Genomic DNA, 23,233 nt, shown 5'->3' on the forward strand with positions numbered 1-23,233 from the left:
CATAAGATTTCATACACATTTTTTTGACATTTTTATTTTTGGACTTGAGTTTGCTTTGGAATTAGAATGAATAGCAATCCATATTCAAGAAAAAACATAGCCTTTGGTATGTGAAGGGTGTCTGCAATGAAGCGCTCAGCAGCTTTTTGTCACTTTGAAAATCTGAGATTAATGGCTTTATGTGACCATTCGAATGATGTTACATAAATTTTTTATGATACTACAGGTTGATCTTCTATAAAAACACTTTGAAATGAACCTCAGGAACAAAGTACAGTATTTTCTCTTCTCACAAAAGTTGTAGCAGTCATTCTACGAATTTCTGTCAGTAGTGAATCCCATCGTTGGCCCATGCTGACAGATACATTATTCCAATCACTGCCAGTACCCGATTCTCATGAACATATCACTAAGAATCAAGTTGCTGTCAAAACGGCACGCGCCAATAGTCGATTCCGTGAATGAATCCTTTCAAATCTATTTTTATTCTAAACAGATGTGTGACAATATAAAATTCTTATTCCCTGTCTTGGACTACCTGAATGTCATAAATATCGCTGATAACTTCAGCAACAGCACTATACTTTTATTTTGTAAAGAAGTCGGGTAAGTATTTTTCTCTATCGGTTCCGAATATACAGGTTGAACAATAATAAAACCGACAAACTGCAGGGACGAATTCAAAAAATGTTCAAATGTGAGTGAAATCTTATGGGACTTAACTGCTAAGGTCATCAGTCGCTAAGCTTACACACTACTTAACCCTAAATTATCCTAAGGGCAAACACACACACCCATGCCCGAGGGAGGATTCGAACATCCGCCGGGACCAGCCGCACAGTCCATGACAGCAGCGCCCTAGACCGCTCAGCTAATCCCGCGCGGCAGGGACGAATTCCTGAATGAAAATGGAGGAAAGAAGGTCCTATGAATATGTGTTTGGAAATGCATCGTTTCCACGGTAATGGCGCTGACGACTGAAAGTTCCTCGGACTACGTGCCGTGTGTTGCTTGTGTGCTGCAGGCTGTGTGATCGACGCAGCAGGATGGTCCGGTATTCATGTCGGGAACAAGTAGAGGTGGTGTTTGTGTACGGCCAAGCAGATGAAAAGGGGTGAGAGGCACCACGACTATACCAGAACGAGTACCCTCACAGACACCAAACACATCACGTAACTTTTCAAGCCCTTTTTGGACGCTTGCCTGATCACGGCTCCTTTCATACAGACGAACGCGCAGGGAGGCGGCGGTGTGCGCGTACACCAGATTTGGAGGGCCAGGTTCTACAGGATACTGAGACGAACACTAATACGACCTTCAGACAAGTGGACCGTCAGCATGGAGTAAGCCAAAGTACGATTATGTGTATACTGCGTGACAACCGCCACTATCCCTATCACCTGCAACGAGTGCAAGGATTATCAGCAGCCAATTTACCTCTATGGGAAGTATTTTTCGATGGTTTTTACATCACACAATCTACATCTACATCTACATTTATACTCCGCAAGCCGCCCAAAGGTGTGTGGCGGAGGGCATTTTACGTGCCACTGTCATTACGTCCCTTTCCTGTTCCAGTCGCGTATGGTTCGCGGGAAGAACGACTGTCTGAAAGCCTCCGTGCGCGCTCTAATCTCTCTAATTTTACATTCGTGATCTCCTCGGGAGGTATAAGTAGGGGGAAGCAATATATTCGATACCTCATCCAGAAACGCACCCTCTCGAAACCTGGCGAGCAATCTACACCGCGATGCAGAGCGCCTCTCTTGCAGAGTCTGCCACTTGAGTTTATTAAACATCTCCGTAACGCTATCACGGTTACCAAATAACCCTGTGACGAAACGCGCCGCTCTTCTTTGGATCTTCTCTGTCTCCTCCGTCAAACCGATCTGGTACGGATCCCACACTGATGAGCAATACTCAAGTATAGGTCGAACGAGAGTTTTGTAAGCCACCTCCTTTGTTGATGGACTACATTTTCTAAGCACTCTCCCAATGAATCTCAACCTGGTACCTGCCTTACCAACAATTAATTTTATATGATCATTCCACTTCAAATCGTTCCGCACGCATACTCCCAGATATTTTACAGAAGTAACTGCTACCAGTGTTTGTTCCGCTATCATATAATCATACAATAAAGGATCCTTCTTTCTATGTATTCGCAATACATTACATTTGTCTATGTTAAGGGACAGTTGCCACTCCCTGCACCAAGTGCCTATCCACTGCAGATCTTCCTGCATTTCGCTACAATTTTCTAATGCTGCAACTTCTCTGTATACTACAGCATCATCCGCGAAAAGCCGCATGGAACTTCCGACACTATCTTCTAGGTCATTTATATATATTGTGAAAAGCAATGGCCCCATAACACTCCCCTGTGGCACGCGAGAGGTTACTTTAACGTCTGTAGACGTCTCTCCATTGAGAACAACATGCTATGTTCTGTTTGCTAAAAACTCTTCAATCCAGCCACACAGCTGGTCTGATATTCCTAAGGCTCTTACTTTGTTTATCAGGCGACAGTGCGGAACTGTATCGAACGCCTTCCGGAAGTCAAGAAAAATAGCATCTACCTGGGAGCCTGTATCTAATATTTTCTGGGTCTCATGAACAAATAAAGCGAGTTGGGTCTCACACGATCGCTGTTTCCGGAATCCATGTTGATTCCTACATAGTAGATTCTGGGTTTCCAAAAACGACATGATACTTGAGCAAAAAACATGTTCTAAAATTCTACAACAGATCGACGTCAGAGATATAGGTCTATAGTTTTCCGCAACTGCTCGACGACCCTTCTTGAAGACTGGGACTACCTGTGCTCTTTTCCAATCATTTGGAACCCTCCGTTCCTCTAGAGACTTGCGGTACACGGCTGTTAGAAGGGGGGCAAGTTCTTATGGGATTTCTGTCATCAGCCCTCTTTACCGACGAAGCAATCTTTACCAGAACTGGCATCATCGATCTTCATCTGTGAACAACAGATAGTCCTCGGGGAATGGTTGAAGCGTCTCATCAGCGCCGGTTCAGCGTCAATGTGTTGGCAGGAATTCTTGGTGACCGCATATTTGGACCGGTTATTATTCCACAACGCCACGACGGAAGAATGTACCTGGACTTCCTGTGGAATATTCTGCCTGGACTGCTTGAGAATGTGTCTTTGGCAATGCGGCAGGTTATGCGGTTTCTGCATAACGAAGCACCTCCCCAATTCCGCAATACAGTTAGCCGACTCCTCAACAACATCTTCCCCGTACGTTGGATAGGACGCGGAGGCCCTGCTAGATCACTTGATTTAAACCCCTTGGATTTTTACCTCTTGGGGACATCTGGAAAGTGTTGTGTTCACTGTGCAGATGTGTGTCTGATTTGCAGATCCTTCATCAGCGTATTCACGACGCATGTGACGCTATTCGGAGACAGGCCAGAACGTGCGAAAAAGTGCGGCAATCCATGTTGCGACATGTGGACGTGTACATTGCATCCTATGGAGGCCACTTTCAACATCGGTTGTGATGTGGATCGATGCAGCTCTGTACTGTATTCTGGCACGATTAGTTGTCGTTGCACGCACACCTTTCATTTCCGGACACATATTGACAGGACCTTTTTTCCTGCATTTCCAGTCAGTAATCCGTCCCTGCGATTTGTCGGTTTAATTAATGTTCACCCTGTATATCCCATTTGTAACTGGTGCTAACTTTTAATAGCTTGTGAAAAAAGGTAACTTAAATATATCCGAAATTGGTAAATAATAAATATTTACCTTTTGCAACTGTTCGTTGTACCTGACTCCTTCGTCGAATCAAAAATACACTGGAGGAATTATAATAGGAGCGCGAAAAGTTGGTTGGTCACCTCAGTACTGACGTTGGCTGAGGGGGCAGGTACACTTGTCGCCACGGGGTGATGGGATGTGATTGAGGGAATGTTTTTTTGTCTGTCTTCAAGTGCTGACAAGTTACTGGTGTGTGTACCTCATACCAATCAGCCACTGTGACATACATTTCAAATCGAAGTAACATAGATTGGTGAATGAACATTATAACTATGGTCATCTTTAAATGCGGTACATACTTGAAGCAAACAATATGAAATTAAATTAAGGCTGTTGTAATGCAATACAGTCATAGCAGAGAAATAACACTAAAAACACATACTAAATATTTCTGTCTCATATTTCATAATCCGTTTAAATATAAGTACAATTCTGTTATTAATCAGTTAATAACACAGAAAACACAATAAAAATTTGTAAAACAATTACAGTGCCACAGATTTGGGGAAGCTGGGGCTGGCAGAACAGTCGACACGAAGTCTTCCGAATGGTGCTGACTTTTGATGATCAGTTTTTAAGTGGGCCGGCGGCTAGCTTACCGCGCCCTTACTATACGCTAGTCTAGTGGAGGCTCATGACGTACATCATACAATGAAGGCTTTCACGACCGGCTGTTTCAACTGTCGAGAATTCTTCCGGGTTGTATGGCCGTGGTCCATGGAACCTGTGGTGTCACCGCCAGACACCACACTTGCTAGGTGGTAGCTTTAAATCGGCCGCGGTCCATTAGTACATGTCGGAGCCGCGTGTCGCCACTGTGTGATCGCAGACCGAGCGCCACCACAAGGCAGGTCTCGAGATACGGACTAGCACTCGCCCAGTTGTACGGACGACTTTGCTAGCGACTACATGGACGAAGCATTGCTCATTAGCCGAGCCAATAGTTAGAATAGCCTTCAGCTAAGTCAATGGCTACGACCTAGCAAGGCGCCATTAGTAACATTGCATGTATCTAAAGAGTCTCACTTGTATCGCCACAATCTCCAGATGTACCAAAAGGATGGATTAAAGTTAAGTATTCCAGAAGCTACGTACTTTTCTTTATAGCATTCATTACGTATCCTGTTTCAGACCTCACGCACCCTGCTTTGGCTTAGCGCGTGCCTTTCGGCTTCCTCTCATTGTGTCTAGGCTGTCTTGTCTAGACACAACAGAACCCTTCTATCCCTGACGTTTCGTCCAAAGCTACGTTAGACATCTTTGGAGGTGCTCCTGGTTGTGCTGTCTTGCCGTCTGACGAGTCGGACGCCGAAGAACGGCCTAAATACCGTGGAAAGGGGGAGTGGTCTGGATTTCACGTGATAGAGATAAACCAAATGGTTCAAATGGCTCTGAGCACTATGCGACTCAACTTCTGAGGTCATCAGTCGCCTAGAACTTAGAACTAATTAAACCTAACTAACCTAAGGACATCACACACATCCATGCCCGAGGCAGGATTCGAACCTGCGACCGTAGCGGTCACGCGGTTCCAGACTGAAACGCCTTTAACCGCACGGAGATAAACCATGTCAAGGATAAAATATAACTATCGATCATAGTACGTCAAGGATAAAAATTTCTCATCGATTCTGTAGCTCCACTGTCCATATATCGCTGAGTTTCATGGCTTCTTCTTTTCTGTTAAAATTGTCCCCATGTTTATATATTTCGATGGCTTCTCTATATAGCCGTGGATAATAGTTCGTCATAGTACATAAAGCTTCAGTTTCCGAAAATTTCACTACGTCACCCGACTGAAGACCATGTTCCGCCACGGCTGACTTGTCTGTTTCCCCTAGTCGGCAAAGATTTTTATGTTCCTTCAACCGTGTATTCACACTTCTCTTTGTAGTGCCAATGTAGACCCTACCACATGTACATGGAATCTTGTATACACCACTTGCAGACAGAGGGGGACGTTTATCCTTCATGGAACGAAGTGTTTGGCCTATTTTCTTAGTTGGTCTGAAAATCGGTCGAGCGTTATGTTTCCTTAAAATCTTGCCGATTTGATCCTTTACTTTTTTGATACATGGTAGAGAAACCGTGTTCTTCCATCGCTGTGTCCTATCGTTGTCCTTAGGCCTCCTGTTATTCGGTCACAAAACTATTTATTTCCTTACTAGAGTACCCATTCTTCTCAAAAGCCTGCGTTTGATGTTTTCATCTTTGATGTACTATGATCGATAGTTATATTTTATCCTTGAGAAAGTTTATCCCTGCTATCACATGAAATCCAGACCACGCCCACTTTCCACGGTATTTAGGCCGTTCTTCGACGTCCGACTCTTCGGTCGGCAAGACTCAGCACAACCAGGAGCATTTTCGAAGATGTCCAACGTAGCTTTGGACGAAACGTCAGGGATAGAAGAGTTCCGTGGACCACGGCCATACAACCCGGAAGAATTCTGCTGGTGTAGTCCGGCATTGTCATGCTGAAGGATACAGCGCTCTATGCGTGGACAAACTCTTAGAAATCGGAACTCGATTACAGTAAGATACCCGACATAGTTACGTTACACACTGCTATGTTACACGCTACAATTCGGAGCCCTCTAGCGGCAGTGGAGTGTAAATATTTAGACATGAAGAATAAAAATGTAGAATGTTAACAACGTTTGTTTTATTTAAAAAGCTTTCAGAAATGTCACATATGAAATTCAGAGGCATTAATTTTCAGACGCCCTCGTACATATCCTAGCACAGTCGGAGTCGCATCGACGTTTGTTATGGAGTTTGTAATGGGAAAGAGTTGGCTCTGTTTGCTTTATTTTACATTAAGACTCGCAAATTGTCTAATTTTAATTCTTTTTTGTGTTAGACTTCTTTTTGTGCTTCTGAATTTCTACGGGCTCTTTTTACGTCCTAGCCTAGTAATGACTGGATCTGGTTAAAACTATAGTATATTAGGAAAAAAGTAGGTGGTTTTCTGGTCCCCGTGCACGATCTGCCACTACCGATTTATCCCTGCTGAGAAGAAAACTGCTCTTGTGTTCCTTAAGGAAGGTGTCAATGCTCATTTTTGTAGTTCCTATGTATACTTGATCACATGTACAAGAAGTATTTTATACTATGGAAATCGTCTAGCGTAGGTCCTTCGGAGTTTTCAGATATTCGCGCACCTATCTTCTTGAAAGGAACAGTGTGTCAGTATTGTGTCTTCTTGGTCCTGAGAAAAAAAATAGTTGATTCTTTTTCACTAGAGGCTCCAGTTATTTTTTAATGTAGTGTCACAGTAGCCATTTTTTGTGAAAGGAGTTCTTACATGAATGAGCTTGTCCTCAAAGTACTGTGGTTCACAGATGCTTTTGGTACAGTCCACCAGTTTCCATCACTCTTCTTCTCTGCTCGGCAAAGTGACTGGAATTTCTGTAAGGGTAGATTATCTATGTGAGGAGGCTTCCTGTAGACTTCGTGTTCTAACGCCTCGTGTGTTTCTTAAGCGCATGTATACCCGGAAAATAACATTTGGCCTTATTTTTCTCTTTCACTAACGAGCTTTATATTACAAGTATCTGAGTACACAGCGTTGCCCGGATATGTATTTATCCCAATTTCCTGTTAACCCATATTCTGCTTTGCCCTTTCTCTGTCCATCTCCTGCCTCCCTTTCTGTCCATCTCCTCCAACCTCTCTCTCTGTGTCTCCGCCTACACCCCCCGTACTCTCTGTCATCTCCTCCTAACACTCTTTTTGTCCATCATGGTCCTCCTCTTCTCTCTGTCTTCTGCTGCTCCCCCCTCTGTCCATCTGCTCCTTCCCCTTGTTCATCTCCTCCTTCACCTTCTGTCCTTTTCCTTCTCCCTATCTCTAATTCCATCTCCTCCTTTCCCTCTCTTTATCCATCTTCTCCTCCCCTCCCTCTCTGCCCATCTCCTGCTCCCCCTCTCGCTATCCATCTCCTCCTCTTCTCTTTCTCTGTCCATTCCCTCATCACCCTCTCTCTGTCTGTATGCTCCTCTTCCCTATCTGTATCAATCTCCTCCTTCCCCCTCTCTGTCTGTTGATCTACTACACCCGTTTCTCTGTCCACGTTATCACTTTCACCCCAGTAGGAGGCTGGTGGTCCTTCAAGTCACAGTATTCCTTTTCAGGTCGTAACTAATGTGCGTACCAAATTCGGTTGAAATCGTTCCAGTGGGTTTAGGATGACCCTTTCAATCCCAACTTTGCCTGCATACGCATATTGAAAATATATTTCACACATATTTAAAATATTTCACACTTACTCGTACACATATTTCACCTGCATCTCTAGCGAATTTCGCCCTGCAGTTTCATTTTCACGCAGCTCAAGAGGGTGATCATGAAATAAAATTCTCTGAGACGAGTGTCGTTTTGGAAACATCGCAATATCATGCCTGTATGATAGAGAGGCTATTGGGGTTTTTAAATACTGTAATAATTTTAATAGAAAAGAGAAGGTGTTAAATTAGATAAAATTTGGATGTCAGCATCGCAACGTAAGACTGAAGATCGATTACTTTCAATCGAGAATGTTGGCACTACCAGGGATAATCATATAGCCGAAGTCACGTGGTGGACTGTGGTGCACTCTACACTGACTATCTACGAGGGCTAAGACTTTAATAGTGGCAAGTATTTATTTACAGCTCGTACAAAATAGATACGTGTTTGAAAGTTTTACTGACCTTCAGAGTAGTCACCAGCATTGTGTATAACCCGTTCCCAGCAATGTGGAGGTCATAGGATACTCTTAGCAGTGCCGGTTGTGTTGACAGTTCGAGCGGCGCGGTCTATAGCCCTACGAATTTGTAGCAGTTCTGAAGCGAATGCCGCGAAGTGTTTCCTTCAGTTTAGAAATAGAGTTGAATTCACGAGGGCTTAGGTCAGGGGAGTGCAGTAGACGGTACAGCACTTAGCAGCCCCATCAGTCAAACAAATCTGTAACAGCTTGCACTGTACGTGCTTGAGCGTTGTCCGGCAAAATGATGGTCAGGTCCTGCAGAAAGTGTCATCACTTCTGTCTCTAAGCTCATCGTAGGTTGTGTTTCAAAAATGAACATGCATACATACATACATACATTTTTTACACTACTGGCCATTAAAATTGCTACACCAAACAGAAATGCAGATGGTAAACGGGTGTTCATTGGACAAATATATTATACTAGAACTCATATGTGATTACATTTTCACGCAATTTCGGTGCATAGATCCTGAGAAATCAGTACCCAGAACAACCACCTCTGGCCGTAATAACGGCCTTGATACGCCTGGGCATTGAGTCAAACAGAGCTTGGATGGCGTGTACAGGTACAGCTGCCCATGCAGCTTCAGCACGATACCACAGTTCAAGGGTATTGTGACGAGCAAGTTGCTCGGCCACAATTGACTAGCCGTTTTCAGTTGGTGAGAGATCTGGAGAATGTGCTGACCAGGGCAGCAGTCGAACATTTTCTGTATCCAGAAAGGCCCGTACAGGACCTGCAACATGCGGTCTTGCATTATCTTGCTGAAATGTAGGGTTTCGCAGGGATCGAATGAAGGATAGAGCCACAGGTCGTAACACATCTGAAATATAACGCCCACTCTTCAAAGTGCCGTCAATGCGAACAAGAGGTAACCGAGACGTGTAACCAATGGCATCCCATACCATCACGCCGGGTGATATGCCGGTATGGCGATGACTAATACACGCTTCCAATGTGCGTTCACCGCGATGTCACCAAAGTCGCCAAACACGGATGCGACCATCATGATGCTGTAAACGGAACCTGGATTCATCCGAAAAAATGACGTTTTGCCATTCGTGCACTCAGGTTCGTCGTTGAGTATACCATCACAGGCGCTCCTGTCTGTGATGCAGCGTCAAGGGTAACCGCAGCCATGGTCTCCGAGCTGATAATCCATGCTGCTGAAAACGTCGTCGAACTGTTCGTGCGGATGGTTGTTGTCTTTCAAACGTCCCCATCTGCTGACTCAGGGATCGAGACGTGGCTGCCCGATCCGTTACAGCCAAGCGGATAAGATGCCTGTCATCTCGACTGCTAGTGATACGAGGCCGTATGGATCCAGCACGGCGTTCCGTATTACCTTCCTGAACCCACCGATTCCGTATTCTGCTAACAGTCATTGGATCTCGACCAACGCGAGCAGCAATGTCGCCATACGATAAACCGCAATCGCGATAGGCTACAATCCGATCTTTAACAAAGTCGGAAACGTGATGGAACGCATTCCTCCTCCTTACACGAGGCATCACAACAACGTTTGCTGGCCGCGGTGGTCTCGCGGTTCTAGGCGCCCAGTCCGGAACCGTGTGACTGCTACGGTCGCAGGTTCGACTCCTGCCTCGGGCATGGATGTGTGTGATGTCCTTAGGTTAGTTAGGTTTAAGTAGTTCTAAGTTCTAGGGGACTGATGACCACAGCTGTTAAGTCCCATAGTGCTCAGAGCCATTTGAACCATTTGAACAACAACGTTTCACCAAGCAACGCCGATCAACTGCTGTTTGTGTATGAGAAATCGGTTGGAAACTATCCTCGTGTCAGCACGGTGTTGGTGTCGCCACCGGCGCCAACCTTGTGTGAATGCTCTGAAAAGCAAATCATTTGCATATCACAGCATCTTCTTCCTGTCGGTTAAATTTCGCGTCTGTAGCACGTCATCTTCATGGTGTAGCAATTTTATTGGTCAGTAGTGTAATATGTATGGCTACTTTTATTCATTCTTAGGCATCTAACAGCTTTTCATACAGTGAAGATGGAGTGAGAACAGAACAGGGCTTTACTTGAGCCTCACAATGCCAGGTTGCCCCGATGTCTTTCCACATTAGAAGGGTGAGTAATACGGCACCTGTTGGTGATCCTCCTCTCCAGCACATCACGTGTCTCGAAACTGTGTGTAAACTCTATAGCATCTGTTACACAAGAACTTGTGTCGTCATTGATTCATGGTCCAGCACGTGATTCCATTTTGAATGCATCCTCCGTTGCGATGTGATAAGTGGAACATCCACAACTAGCCATTTGGAGAAAGACCAGCCATCTGTACACAGCTGTCAGTAGATAATTTCTAGATTCACCATTTATAACCGGTTCTTGTAAGTTTGTAAATAGGCATTCTCGAATCATTTGCATCTCTCTCCAAGTCTCTGCCAATTCACTGTATTCAGCATATCCGCGAAACTCCCCGACGGGTCAAACAAACCTTTGGCCATTCGTGCTTCCTTCTTAGTATTCGTCCAACATTCCCAGTTTCATATTTCTACAAACTATTACACCAAAATACTTGCATGAATTGACTGATTCAAGTTGTAACTCTGATATTGTGGTCATAGGCTACTACTTCTTTTTCGTTTTCTGAAATACATATTTTCACATTTATTAACATTTAAAGCGGGGTGGCAATCTTCGCACTACTTTCAAATATCATCAAGGTGTGACTGAATATTTGTGCACTCTTTGTCAGACAGTACTTCATTATAGATAACTGCATAATCTTAGAAAAGTGCTAGGTTACTGTTAATATATTTCATTAACACACAAAATGAACAACAAGTGTCCCAACATATTTCGCTGGGGCACACGTAAAGTAACTCTACATTTGTTGATGGCTCTTTATCTAAGGTAACAAGCTTTGTCCTTCTACCAAGGAATTCTCAACCAATAATAAATTTCGTTCGATATCCCATATTATCATACTTTTGATAGTAAGCGTATGTACGGTGCCAAGTTAAATGCTTTTTGTAAGTCTAAAAATACTTCTTCTACCGGCCTGCCTCGATCTATAGCTTTCAGGAGACTGTGTGATAAAAGAGTGAGTTTAGTTTCATATGTCCGTTATTTTCGGAATCCGTGCTATTTGTCATGGAGGGGGTCATACTCTTTGAGATAACTGATTAATCTCAGAGTATATTCAAAGATTCTACAGCAAATGAATGTCAAGCATATTACCCAATAGTTTCGTGAATAACTTCTGCGACCTTCTTTTTTTTAGGGATCTAAAGTAATTATGGTTAAAAGAGAAAACTGACTGATAGGTATTGTACTGGACCCTGGAGTCTTGTTCAGTTTTAATGACTTAAGCTGTTTCTAGCAGTAGTAGTAGTAGTACTAGTAGTAGTAGTAGTAGCAGCTGCTTTATTCACCCGTAGGTCTCTTTTTACAAGGATATAGGACATATCAAAGTATCTACAAGTTTAGACCAATTTAAAATAAACTGATTTGTATACACATACATTTACAGAGATAATCATTAGATTTACTCCTGGTATACAACACTTCTTTTACAAATAACTTGTTAAATAATGTAATGCCACACTGTTCACTCATACCTCACTATCAGTCATTGCACACACTATACACACATTGTTTCATAACACTTCATTCACTGTACACACAAACACACATACACACACACTGGTGATCTCTGGGCCATTTTCTGTACCGCAACTTCCCATTTGCTATCCTGAAAAACTGAGTTAGCATCCCTCTATAATTAGTGAGATGTTGAGCTCAAAAAGAGGAAAAGGTGTTAGTATTGTGCTATGCATAGCTTGAGGGTAACTTTTTCTAGAAGAAGAAAAAAAGAAGGAAAAAACATAGTGTGAAGATGTTATGTGGACTGTTCGATGTTTTATAATCATTATTATTATTTATTTGTATAACATTTTTTTTACGGAAACCCTACTCTGTTTTATCTAAGTAATCGTTCAATATATAAAATAACAAGTACTTTTTAGCTGTCTTTTTAAATAAGTGTATTTTTGCAATTTCTTTAATCTCTTTTGGTAATTTATTGTACAGTTTTATTCCTTGGTAGAAAATGTTGTTTTGACTTTTATGTTTATTTTTCAGTGGTAAATGTAAGTTGAGTCTAGCTCTTTTTCCATGGTCGTGGACAGAGCTGTTTGTGCAGTAATTACGAATGTTATTTTTGGTGTGTACAACTGACTGGTGGTTCTTTTCTGGAGTTCGAAAATTGTGTTCATATTTTGTGCATTTGTTCCCCAAAAAAGAATGCCATAGCTAATAACTGAGTGTGCATATGATTAGCATGTAACTAAAGGACACTGCATGATAAGATTCTAAGGGCATAGCATCCTGATGGCATTATGTTTGTAAGTATCTTTGTGTACAATATTCATTCCTAGAAAATTTGCTTTTGTTACACAGTCTATAGAGATGCCACCTACGTTTAATTTAACATTGTCATTTTCCCTCTTCAACCTGAAATTCATGGCATTAGTTTTCTTTATGTTCAATGTCACTGACAATAATATCTACACAGTAGTGCAAGAATTACATCGGGGCAATCCCCTGCATTTTCCTTGGTAAAGGAAAATCTTGGTAAAGAAACATCTGAAAATGGAGTTCAGTATTTCTGCTTTTGCTTTGCTGCATCCGATTTCTGCTCCTGTCTCGTCCATGAGAATTTTCATACTATCTTTGGTTCTTCCAACAGCCTTTACATTCTATCGGAATTTCTATGGGTTTTGTGAGAGATCCTTTGATAATATTCTGCTACAGTAGTCGAAGGCTTCAGGCATTGCCATCCTGACAGCCGAACTCTATTCATTCAGAATCTCCTTGTCTGTACCCCTTTGCTTAGTCGAATAGCTGTAATGCAGCAGTCTCTGTATCTTAGAAGTTTCTTCATGGTGGCTGCGCACTATGGTGGATACCTTTCATCATGAACTGTTCTACAGGATACATATCTGTCGAGTTCATGATTAATAGAATTCTTCTAAGCATGAGCCAAAATTCTTCTACATGTTGCTCTCCAGAGCTAAATGATTCGACAGTCTCATTCTCCTTGTGGACAGGAGCGTTGTCTCTCTCCAGCAGTATACCTACTTCTTATTAAATTGCTCACGTGTAACGTTTTCCCACCAGATCTAAAGCCGTCGGCACACGGACCGTGCATCTGAATGTTGAGCGTTGAGCGTGCCGAGTTTCTAACTTCATAGCGTGGAATAGCACGTTCGGGAGTCTTTCCGAACGTGCAGAGCAATATTCTGAGCGTGCGCCTGAGCGTTGATCAATGAGATGGCACAACGCCGCCTACGTCACACGCACGCCGTCTCCCTTCAGTACAGAGTTTTGAGGCGCCATATTGGCATTCATTTCAAGCCTATATGTATATATGCCGTTTGTAAGCACCAGCAAATTGAGAATCACTGGAAAACCCATTGTTAGTTGTGTTATTCGTTCCAATAAAGTAATGAGAAAGATCACATTCGCGGTAAAAGAATTATTGAAACTTTCGTATTATGAGAGTATGCTATTTGAAGGCAGTGACACACTGAAGATCCAACCAAAACGCATTGTTCTTGGTACAATTTGTTATAATTAAATTTCAATTAGTAACAGAATTATCTACAATTAACGTTCTTAGCATGGCATAATATTATATGGCTTAGAACAAGATCAGTTTTGTTGGTTTAGTGTAATGAGTAGCGTCCCTCTCAGCCAATGAGTTTTTGTTGGGGCGGTGGTTCGCGTTTTGACACTTCCAAATTTTTTTCCTAATATTTGCGTTTTTATTAGGTTCTGATATATTATTATTAATTTAATATAAGTATAAACTATTATATTTGATGTTATGTAAATATAAGTTCACCTTTTTTTGACTTTGTTCGATTGGCTTAATTACAGGACAGCTCGCACTACTAGTATAAAGACATTTTGCTCGTTTTTCTTTTACGATTCATAATTAACATGGTCCAAAGATTCTGCTGCTGGGTAGGAACAGTGATCAAGTAAGACTGACCTTGGGGCTGTACTAAAATGTGGGAATGATGAAATAAAGTTTATCTTATGCGGAGAAGTATTCCAAATTTGTAACGCACTGTTTGTAATGGAACTTTTATAAGCCTGTGTCCTTATTGATTGGACATTGTACTTCCCTTTTCGTGGACGATGGAGGAAATGTGCGTTTTAATAGAGCTAACGTGGGAATCTTACTCGCGCCCGTTGAGTAAACAGTGTGATTTACGAACTAGAAACATCCCTCAACTGCCGCTGGAGTGCGTGGCGATCGCTTATACCACGTTGGGGCCCACGTACGGTATGCACAAGTTGCATCGTTCCTGAGCGTTCAGCAGCACGTTGAACTCGGCACGCTCAACGTTAACGTTCGACAGCACGGTCCGTGTGCCGACGGCTTTAGGAACGATGCGACTTGTGCATATGGTACGTTGGACCAAACGTGGTATACGCGATCGCAACGGCAGCGGTAGTTGACGGATGTTTCAAGTTCGTAAATCACACTATTTACTCAATGGGCGTGCGTAAAATTCCCACGTTAGCTCTATTAAAACGCACATTTCCTCCATCGTCCACGAAAAGGAAAGTACTGTGTCCAATCAATAAGGACACAGGTTTATACAGGGTGTTTCAAAAATGACCGGTATATTTGAAACGGCAATAAAAACTAAACGAGCAGCGATATAAATACACCGTTTGTTGCAATATGCTTGGGACAACAGTACATTTTCAGGCAGACAAACTTTCGAAATTACAGTAGTTACAATTTTCAACAACAGACGGCGCTGCGGTCTGGGAAACTCTATAGTACGATATTTTCCACATACCCACCATGCGTAGCAATAATATGGCGTAGTCTCTGAATGAAATTACCCGAAACCTTTGACAACGTGTCTGGCGGAATGGCTTCACATGCAGATGAGATGTACTGCTTCAACTGTTCAATTGTTTCTGGATTCTGGCGGTATACCTGGTCTTTTAAGTGTCCCCACAGAAAGAAGTCACAGGGGTTCATGTCTGGCGAATAGTGAGGCCAATCCACGCCGCCTCCTGTATGTTTCGGATAGCCCAAAGCAATCACACGATCATCGAAATATTCATTCAGGAAATTAAAGACGTCGGCCGTGCGATGTGGCCGGGCACCATCTTGCATAAACCACGAGGCGTTCGCAGTGTCGTCTAAGGCAGTTTGTACCGCCACAAATTCACGAAGAATGTCCAGATAGCGTGATGCAGTAATCGTTTCGGATCTGAAAAATGGGCCAATGATTCCTTTGGAAGAAATGGCGGCCCAGACCAGTACTTTTTGAGGATGCAGGGACGATGGGACTGCAACATGGGGCTTTTCGGTTCCCCATATGCGCCAGTTCTGTTTATTGACGAAGCCGTCCAGGTAAAAATAAGCTTCGTCAGTAAGCCAAATGCTGCCCACATGCATATCGCCGTCATCAATCCTGTGCACTATATCGTTAGCGAATGTCTCTAATGCAGCAATGGTAGCGGCGCTGAGGGGTTGCCGTGTTTGAATTTTGTATGGATAGAGGTGTAAACTCTGGCGCATGAGACGATACGTGGACGTTGGCGTCATTTGGACCACAGCTGCAACACGGCGAACGGAAACCCGAGGCCGCTGTTGCATCACCTGCTGCACTAGCTGCGCGTTGCCCTCTGTGGTTGCCGTACGCGGTCGCCCTACCTTTCCAGCACATTCATCCATCACGTTCCCAGTCCGTTGAAATTTTTCAAACAGATCCTTTATTGTATCGCTTTTCGGTCCTTTGGTTACATTAAACCTCCGTTGAAAACTTCGTCTTGTTGCAACAACACTGTGTTCTAGGCGGTGGAATTCCAACACCAGAAAAATCCTCTGTTCTAAGGAATAAACCATGTTGTCTACAGCACACTTGCACGTTGTGAACAGCACACGCTTACAGCAGAAAGACGACGTACAGAATGGCGCACCCACAGACTGCGTTGTCTTCTATATCTTTCACATCACTTGCAGCGCCATCTGTTGTTGAAAATTGTAACTACTGTAATTTCGAAAGTTTGTCCGCCTGAAAATGTACTGTTGTCCCAAGCATATTGCAACAAACGGTGTATTTCTATCGCTGCTCGTTTAGTTTTTATTGTCGTTTCAAATATACCAGTCATTTTTGAAACACCCTGTAAAAGTTCCGTTACAAACAGTGGGGTACAAATTTGGAATACTTCTCTGCATAAGATAAACATCATTTCATCATTCCCACATTTTAGTAAAGCCCCAAGGTCAGTCTTACTTGACCACTATTCCTACCCAGTAGCAGAATCTTTGCAACATGTGAATTACGAAGCGTAAAGCAAAAAGGAGTAAATTATCGTTATACAAGTAGCGCAAGCTGTCCTGTAGATTAAGCCAATCGAACAAAGTCACCCCTCAAAAAAGGTGAACTTATACTTACATAACATCAACTATTATAGTATTTACTTATCTTAAAGTAATAATAAAGTATCAGAACCTAATAAAAACGGGAATGTTAGGGAAAAAAATTGAGGTGTCAAGACGCGAACCACCGCACCCACAAACAACTTTATACAGGTCAATGACGGTACTTTTTTTTTCTTTTTTTCATTTTGTTCGTTATTGATCGTTGTGTTTGGTCGTTGCGGACGTCGCAAGACAGGATGTCAAGTTCGGTGGTTGATCCTTCCACTCAGTCTTTTTATTACAGAGGCCAACCGGCTCTCTGACCGAACACGCTGAGCTACCGTGCAGGCGTACTCATTACGCTAAACCCACGCCACATCCAGTGCATCTAAACATTTTACGTTACACCTTTCTGAAAACCTTATCGTAGATATGTTACTAATTGAAATTTAATTATAACAAATTATACCAAGAACAATGCGTTTTGGGTGGACCTTCAGTGTGTCGCTGCCTTCAGATAGCCTACTCTCATAATACGCAAGTTACAATAATTCTTTTGTCACGAATATGATATTTCTCAATATTTTATTGGAACGAATCACACAATTAACAATGGGTTTTCCAGTGATTCTCAACTTGCTGATGCTCAGAAACGGCATATATACATATAGGCTTGAAATGAAAGCTAATATGGCGCCTCACAACTCTACTGAAGGGAGACGGCGTGCGTGTGACGTAGGTGGCGTTGTGCCATCTCATTGGTCAACGCTCAGACGCACGCTCAGAATATCTGACATGCCTGATATGGCTCTGCACGTTCGGAAAGACTGCTGTTCCACGCAATGACGTCAGAAACTCGGCACGCCCAACACTCAACGTTTGGATGCACGGTCCGTGCGCCGACGGCTTAAGGGCTTCTTTCCGTTGCATTACATTATTCCGAGTTTCTGGGTGTATCACGAATGCGAAAATACGATTGTTACAGTTGGAAGAGCGGGAGAGGCGGCGAAAAGAAGAACGCGAACGGCGCATGCGCGAGGAGCAGATGGAGGAGGCCAGGCTGCGAAGAGACAGGGAGCTGGAGGCCCAGCGGCTACGGGAGGAGCAGCGGCGGCGGAAGGACAAGGAGGTGAGTCACGGAGTTGCCTAGCTGCAGCGGCACAGGGCGATCGACAAGTAGAAAATGCATCGTTAGTCGGGTCTGTCCCATGACTTGTTGGGTACCGTACATCTGCCACAGGACTGCCGAATAGGCCACAGTTGCACAGGAATTGTGAGCACAAGAGTTAACACTTTTAACCTTCCGTTATTCGCTCGATAATTTCTGACACAGTCACTCGCGCGAATAATGGGTGTCATCCACAATATAAACGGTGTATTTGGACACTTTGAAAGGCGTATATGAATGATTTTAAGAGTGTTTTACTTAAATCCAAATGTAATACACAAATACGTAAGGCATACTGTTACACTAGGTGATAGACATTTTTGGCAATTGTTTGTAAATAGCTTCAATACCTCTCTGAGAGCAACCAACTTGTCATTCTCTCTGCGAACAGGTCTCTCAAGGATACTATCAAACATCAGACATTTCAAATGCAGCCTGAATCGGTTTTCACTCACTCATAAGTAGCATGATTCAAGCCCGTTATCCTTTTAGTTATCCCAGAGATATTACAAACCAATGAAAGCTCTGGTCTCTGTAACATCTCTTTCTTTAGCATTCCCTTCCTTACAAAAGTTACCTCAAACTTCACTGATGTAAATATTAGTACATGTTGCAATAATGGGTGTTATATCTTCATCCAAAAATAACTTCGTAATAACTATTTCTGTCGTTATTATACGAGGTTCATTTTAAGGTTCAGGTAACTGCGCTATGATCTTAAATGATCTTGTAGGATATTTACTTTTTCTCCATTTAGCTATTCCGTCTTTTCCTGAAAAACATACGTCCTCTTCAGTTACTTCTTCTTGTGATTCATTTTCATCATTTTCTGGCACTTCTTGTTTTGTTTTCATGTAAACAGTTCTCGTTCTCTGAGTCAACAATGAGCAGAAATTTTAGTAGTGAAAGTATTATGATTTGGACAGCCTTCTGCGCTAAAGATAAATCACGCATTGCCTGGGAGAACACTAAAATGAACTCTAACATGTATACTGAGATGATAGATACAGAATTGATTACAATATATGAGGACCTAGGGCACGAAAGTCTAATGTTTCAACGAGTTAATGCATCTGCGTATGTCTCCACCACAACAAAAATGTGGTTTGAAAATAAAGATATCGATGTGTTGATCTAGATTTGAACCCCGTGGAGAACCTTTGTAGGATACTTGCAAGGTGTGTTTATCGCAGTGGAAGGCAATTTGACGCCCGTATGTGACTTGAAAAGAGCGATATGAGAATAGGGGCCAACAGTTTCCCTGCGTGAACTACAAACCCAAACAAAATCAAAGCCGGAGAGAATTTTTTAGATAATTAGGAAGAAAAAAGTTGGAAAAGTATTAACAATTCAGTAACATAATAGGACAGTGAGTGGCTTCATACCAATGCAAACGCCTTATTTTGTTAGTCGTGTTACGAAAGAAACTATGTAATTCTGTTATGATAGTTTATGTCTTATATGTATCAACTACTTTCGTAATAAATTCAACACATGTACAGTATGCTTCAGACACTGTATATTACTTCCGTATGAACCGTACCTTTATTCTGATTTCCACTACTGCACTGGGTTTTATTAAGTATATATTCCTCGAGTCCATTACATATTAGCAGAGATACTCTGTGTGATCGTTTCTTCATTAGTGGTTGACAACGCGGCACATTGTAGAATGGTTTATGGAAATCTAGCAAGACAAAATCTGTCTGTTCGCCTGCATCTACTGTTTTCAAACCGTCGTGTATGAATACTGTTTGTTCACGCCGCCACAGAGGTATCAGCGAGGTTGCATGAATCACCAGAAGCTATACCTGAGACGGTGTAAGCTCATCCCTGGCACTTGCACTGGGCTGGACGCACCACTTCCGCGCGCCTACCACAAACAACAACGTAATGCGATTTTGTAAACATTTCTGTGGCAACGTCTCGGTGTTGTCACAGCTCTACAGACGTTTATTCTTTACACCTGCAGCGGTTAACACTTCGCAGTTGAAAGCTGACAACAGCGCTGCGAGCTGTCAGGGATCTTCTCATGCCTCCAGAATGAGATTTTCACTCTGCAGCGGAGTGTGCGCTGATATGGAACTTCCTGGCAGATTAAAACTGTGTGTCCGACCGAGACTCGAACTCGGGACCTTTGCCTTTCGCGGGCAAGTGCTCTACCATCTGAGCTAACGAAGCACGACTCACGCCCGGTCCTCGGGCACACAGTTTTAATCTGCCAGGAAGCTTCATATCAGCGCACACTCCGCTGCAGAGTGAAAATCTCATTCTGGAAACATCCCCCAGGCTGTGGCTAAGCCGTGTCTCCGCAGTATCCTTTCTTTCAGGAGTGCTAGTTCTGCAAGGTTCGCAGGAGAGCTTCTGTAAAGTTTGGAAGGTAGGAGACGAGATACTGGCAGAAGTAAGGCTGTGAGGACCGGGCGTGAGTCGTGCTTCGGTAGCTCAGATGGTAGAGCACTTGCCCGCGAAAGGCAAAGGTCCCGAGTTCGAGTCTCGGTCGGGCACACAGTTTTAATCTGCAAGGAAGTTTCATCTTCTCATGCCGTCTGGACTATAGCTCTGCCCATCGAAGCCCGAAGTTCAAAAATGGTTCAAATGGCTCTAAGCACTATGGGACTTAACATCTGAGGTCATCAGTCCCCTGAACGTAGAACTACTTAAACTAACTAACCTAAGGACATCACACACATCCATGCCCGAGGCAGGATTCGAACCTGCGACCGTAGCAGCAGCGCGGTTACGAGTTGAAGGGCCTAGAACCGCTCGGCCACAGCGGCCGGCGAACCCCGAAACATTGACAGCTTTAGGAAGAGTGGAAGTGCCGCCACTAACTTTTTTTTAGTGTTTAGGCATTACAGTCACTTCATAATGGGTAGTGCACGCATGGGTACTGTAATTTCAGATCACAGATGTTGGCTGTGGCCGCCACGGCACACTCATGACCCGAAGTCTACCAACTTTAAAGACTTCAGCCGATCTGGAACTGCGGAACCCTCCTTCAAGACATTTTCTTTCTCAGCAAATGCAGAAGCCGGGGATGATATTCAGTGGGATTCCATCATTAGCTGGGTAAATCAGCCGTTCAGGGAAACAGCAGGCAGGTCGGGAAAGAAAGTCAGTGTACACTCGGTACGTCTGCCAGGTGGCGTCACCCGAGATGCGGAGGGGACTCTGCCAGCGCACATAGAATGCACTGCAGGCAACCAGCTTCAAATTATGGCTCGTGTCTGCGCTAGTAGGCGCCTGTCGCTTGCGTTCTGAGGCCATCCTCGCTTCCTTACAGCGATTGGCTGATTTGGTGAAGACAGCAGATTGCAAGCTCAGTCTCAGCTATTTGTAGCGTCTGCCCTAGAGTCGACCGCGGTCTTCTGGTTCAGAGCAAAGTAGAAGACGCTCAGACGACTTAGCGACGAGATGGGATGCAAATTTCTTGACATCCGCTATCACATGGAGAACTGTAAGGCCCCACTTAATAGGACAGGTGTGTATTACACGCATGATGTGGCAGGTAGAGTAGCAGAGTACTTGTGGCGTGCACATGGTTTTTTATCAGCCTCACTATTCTCAGCTAACGTTTGTGTTCTCAGATGGGAAACAAAATAGGTTAATATGATATTAATAAACTGCAGAAGGACCCCAGATACAGCACCTCTTATTAAAGATAAAAATACCGACGTAATAGTGGGAACTGTAATTTGGTTGGGGCTGGAAATGAACAGCAACGGAATTCTAAATATACACTACTGGCCATTAAAATTGCTACACCACAAAGATGACGTGCTACAGACGCGAAATTTAACCGGACGGAAAAAGATGCTGTGATATGCAAATGATTAGCTTTTCAGAGCATTCACACAAGGTTGGTGCCGATGGCGACATCTACAACGTGTTGACATGAGCAAAGTTTCCAACCGATTTCTCATACACAAACAGCAGTTGACCGGCGTTGCCTGGTGAAACGTTGTTGTGATGCCTCGTGTAAGGAGGAGAAATGCGTACCATCACGTTTCCGACTTTGATAAAGGTCGGATTGTAGCCTATTGCGATTGCGGTTTATCGTATCACGACATTGCTGATCACGCTGGTCGAGATCCAATGACTGTCAGCAGAATATCGAATCGGTGGGTTCAGGAGGGTAATAGAGAACGCCGTGCTGGATCCCAACGGCCTCGTATCACTAGCAGTCGAGATGACAGGCATCTTATCCGCATGGTTGTAACGGATCGTGCAACCACGTCTCGATCCCTGAGTCAGCAGATGAGGACGTTTGAAAGACAACAACAGTTTGCACGAACAGTTCGACGACGTTTGCAGCAGCATGGACTATCAGCTCGGGGACCATGGCTGCGGTTACCCTTGACGCTGCATCACAGACAGCAGCGCTTGTGATGGTGTACTCAACGACGAACCTGGGTGCACAAATGGCAATACGTCATTTTTTCGGATGAGTCCAGGTTCTGTTTACAGCACCATGATGGTCGCATCCGTGTTTGGCAACATCGCGGCGAATGCACATTGGAAGCGTGATGGCTGGCCGGTGTGGCCGTGCGGTTATAGGCGCTTCAGTCTGGAAACGCGTGACCGCTACGGTCGCAGGTTCGAATCCTGCCTCGGGCATGGATGTGTGTGATGTCCTTAGGTTAGTTAGGTTTAAGTAGTTCTAAGCTCTAGGGGACTGATGACCTGAGTGCTCAGAGCCATTTGAACCATTTGAAGCGTGATGGTATGGGGTGCCATTGGTTACACGTCTGGCCACATCTTGTTTGCATTGACGGTACTTTGTGAACAGCGAACGTTACATTTCAGATGTGTTACGACCCGTGGCTCCATCCTTCATTCGATCCTTGCGAAACCCTACATTTCAGCAGGATAATGCACAAGCGCATGTTGCAGGTCCTGTACGGGACTTTCTGGATACAGAAAATGTTCGACTGCTGCCCTGGCCAGCACATTCTCCAGATCTCTCTCCAATTCAAAACTTCTGGTCAATGGTGGCCGAGCAACTGGCTCGTCACAATACGACAGTCCCTACTCTTGATGAACTGTGGTATCGTGTTGAAGCTGCATGAGCAGCTGTAACTGTACACGCCATCCAAGCT

The 23,233-nt window shown here is 43.7% G+C and overlaps 1 protein-coding gene across 1 annotated transcript in view; it reads left to right on the forward strand.

Annotated features, from left to right (window-relative positions):
- LOC126474362 (MAP7 domain-containing protein 1-like) overlaps nt 1-18,113 on the forward strand; it is a 191,250-nt gene extending 173,137 nt beyond the window's left edge. Inside the window, exon 8 of the mRNA XM_050101828.1 lies at nt 17,949-18,113. Within this exon, the coding sequence (XP_049957785.1) occupies nt 17,949-18,113 (165 nt within the window). The remainder of the gene's footprint in view (nt 1-17,948) is intronic.
- Nucleotides 18,114-23,233: the final 5,120 nt, after the last annotated feature.

The sequence above is a fragment of the Schistocerca serialis genome, chromosome 4 (genome assembly GCF_023864345.2).
Source record: "Schistocerca serialis cubense isolate TAMUIC-IGC-003099 chromosome 4, iqSchSeri2.2, whole genome shotgun sequence".
Classification (NCBI taxonomy): Eukaryota; Metazoa; Arthropoda; class Insecta; order Orthoptera; family Acrididae; genus Schistocerca; species Schistocerca serialis.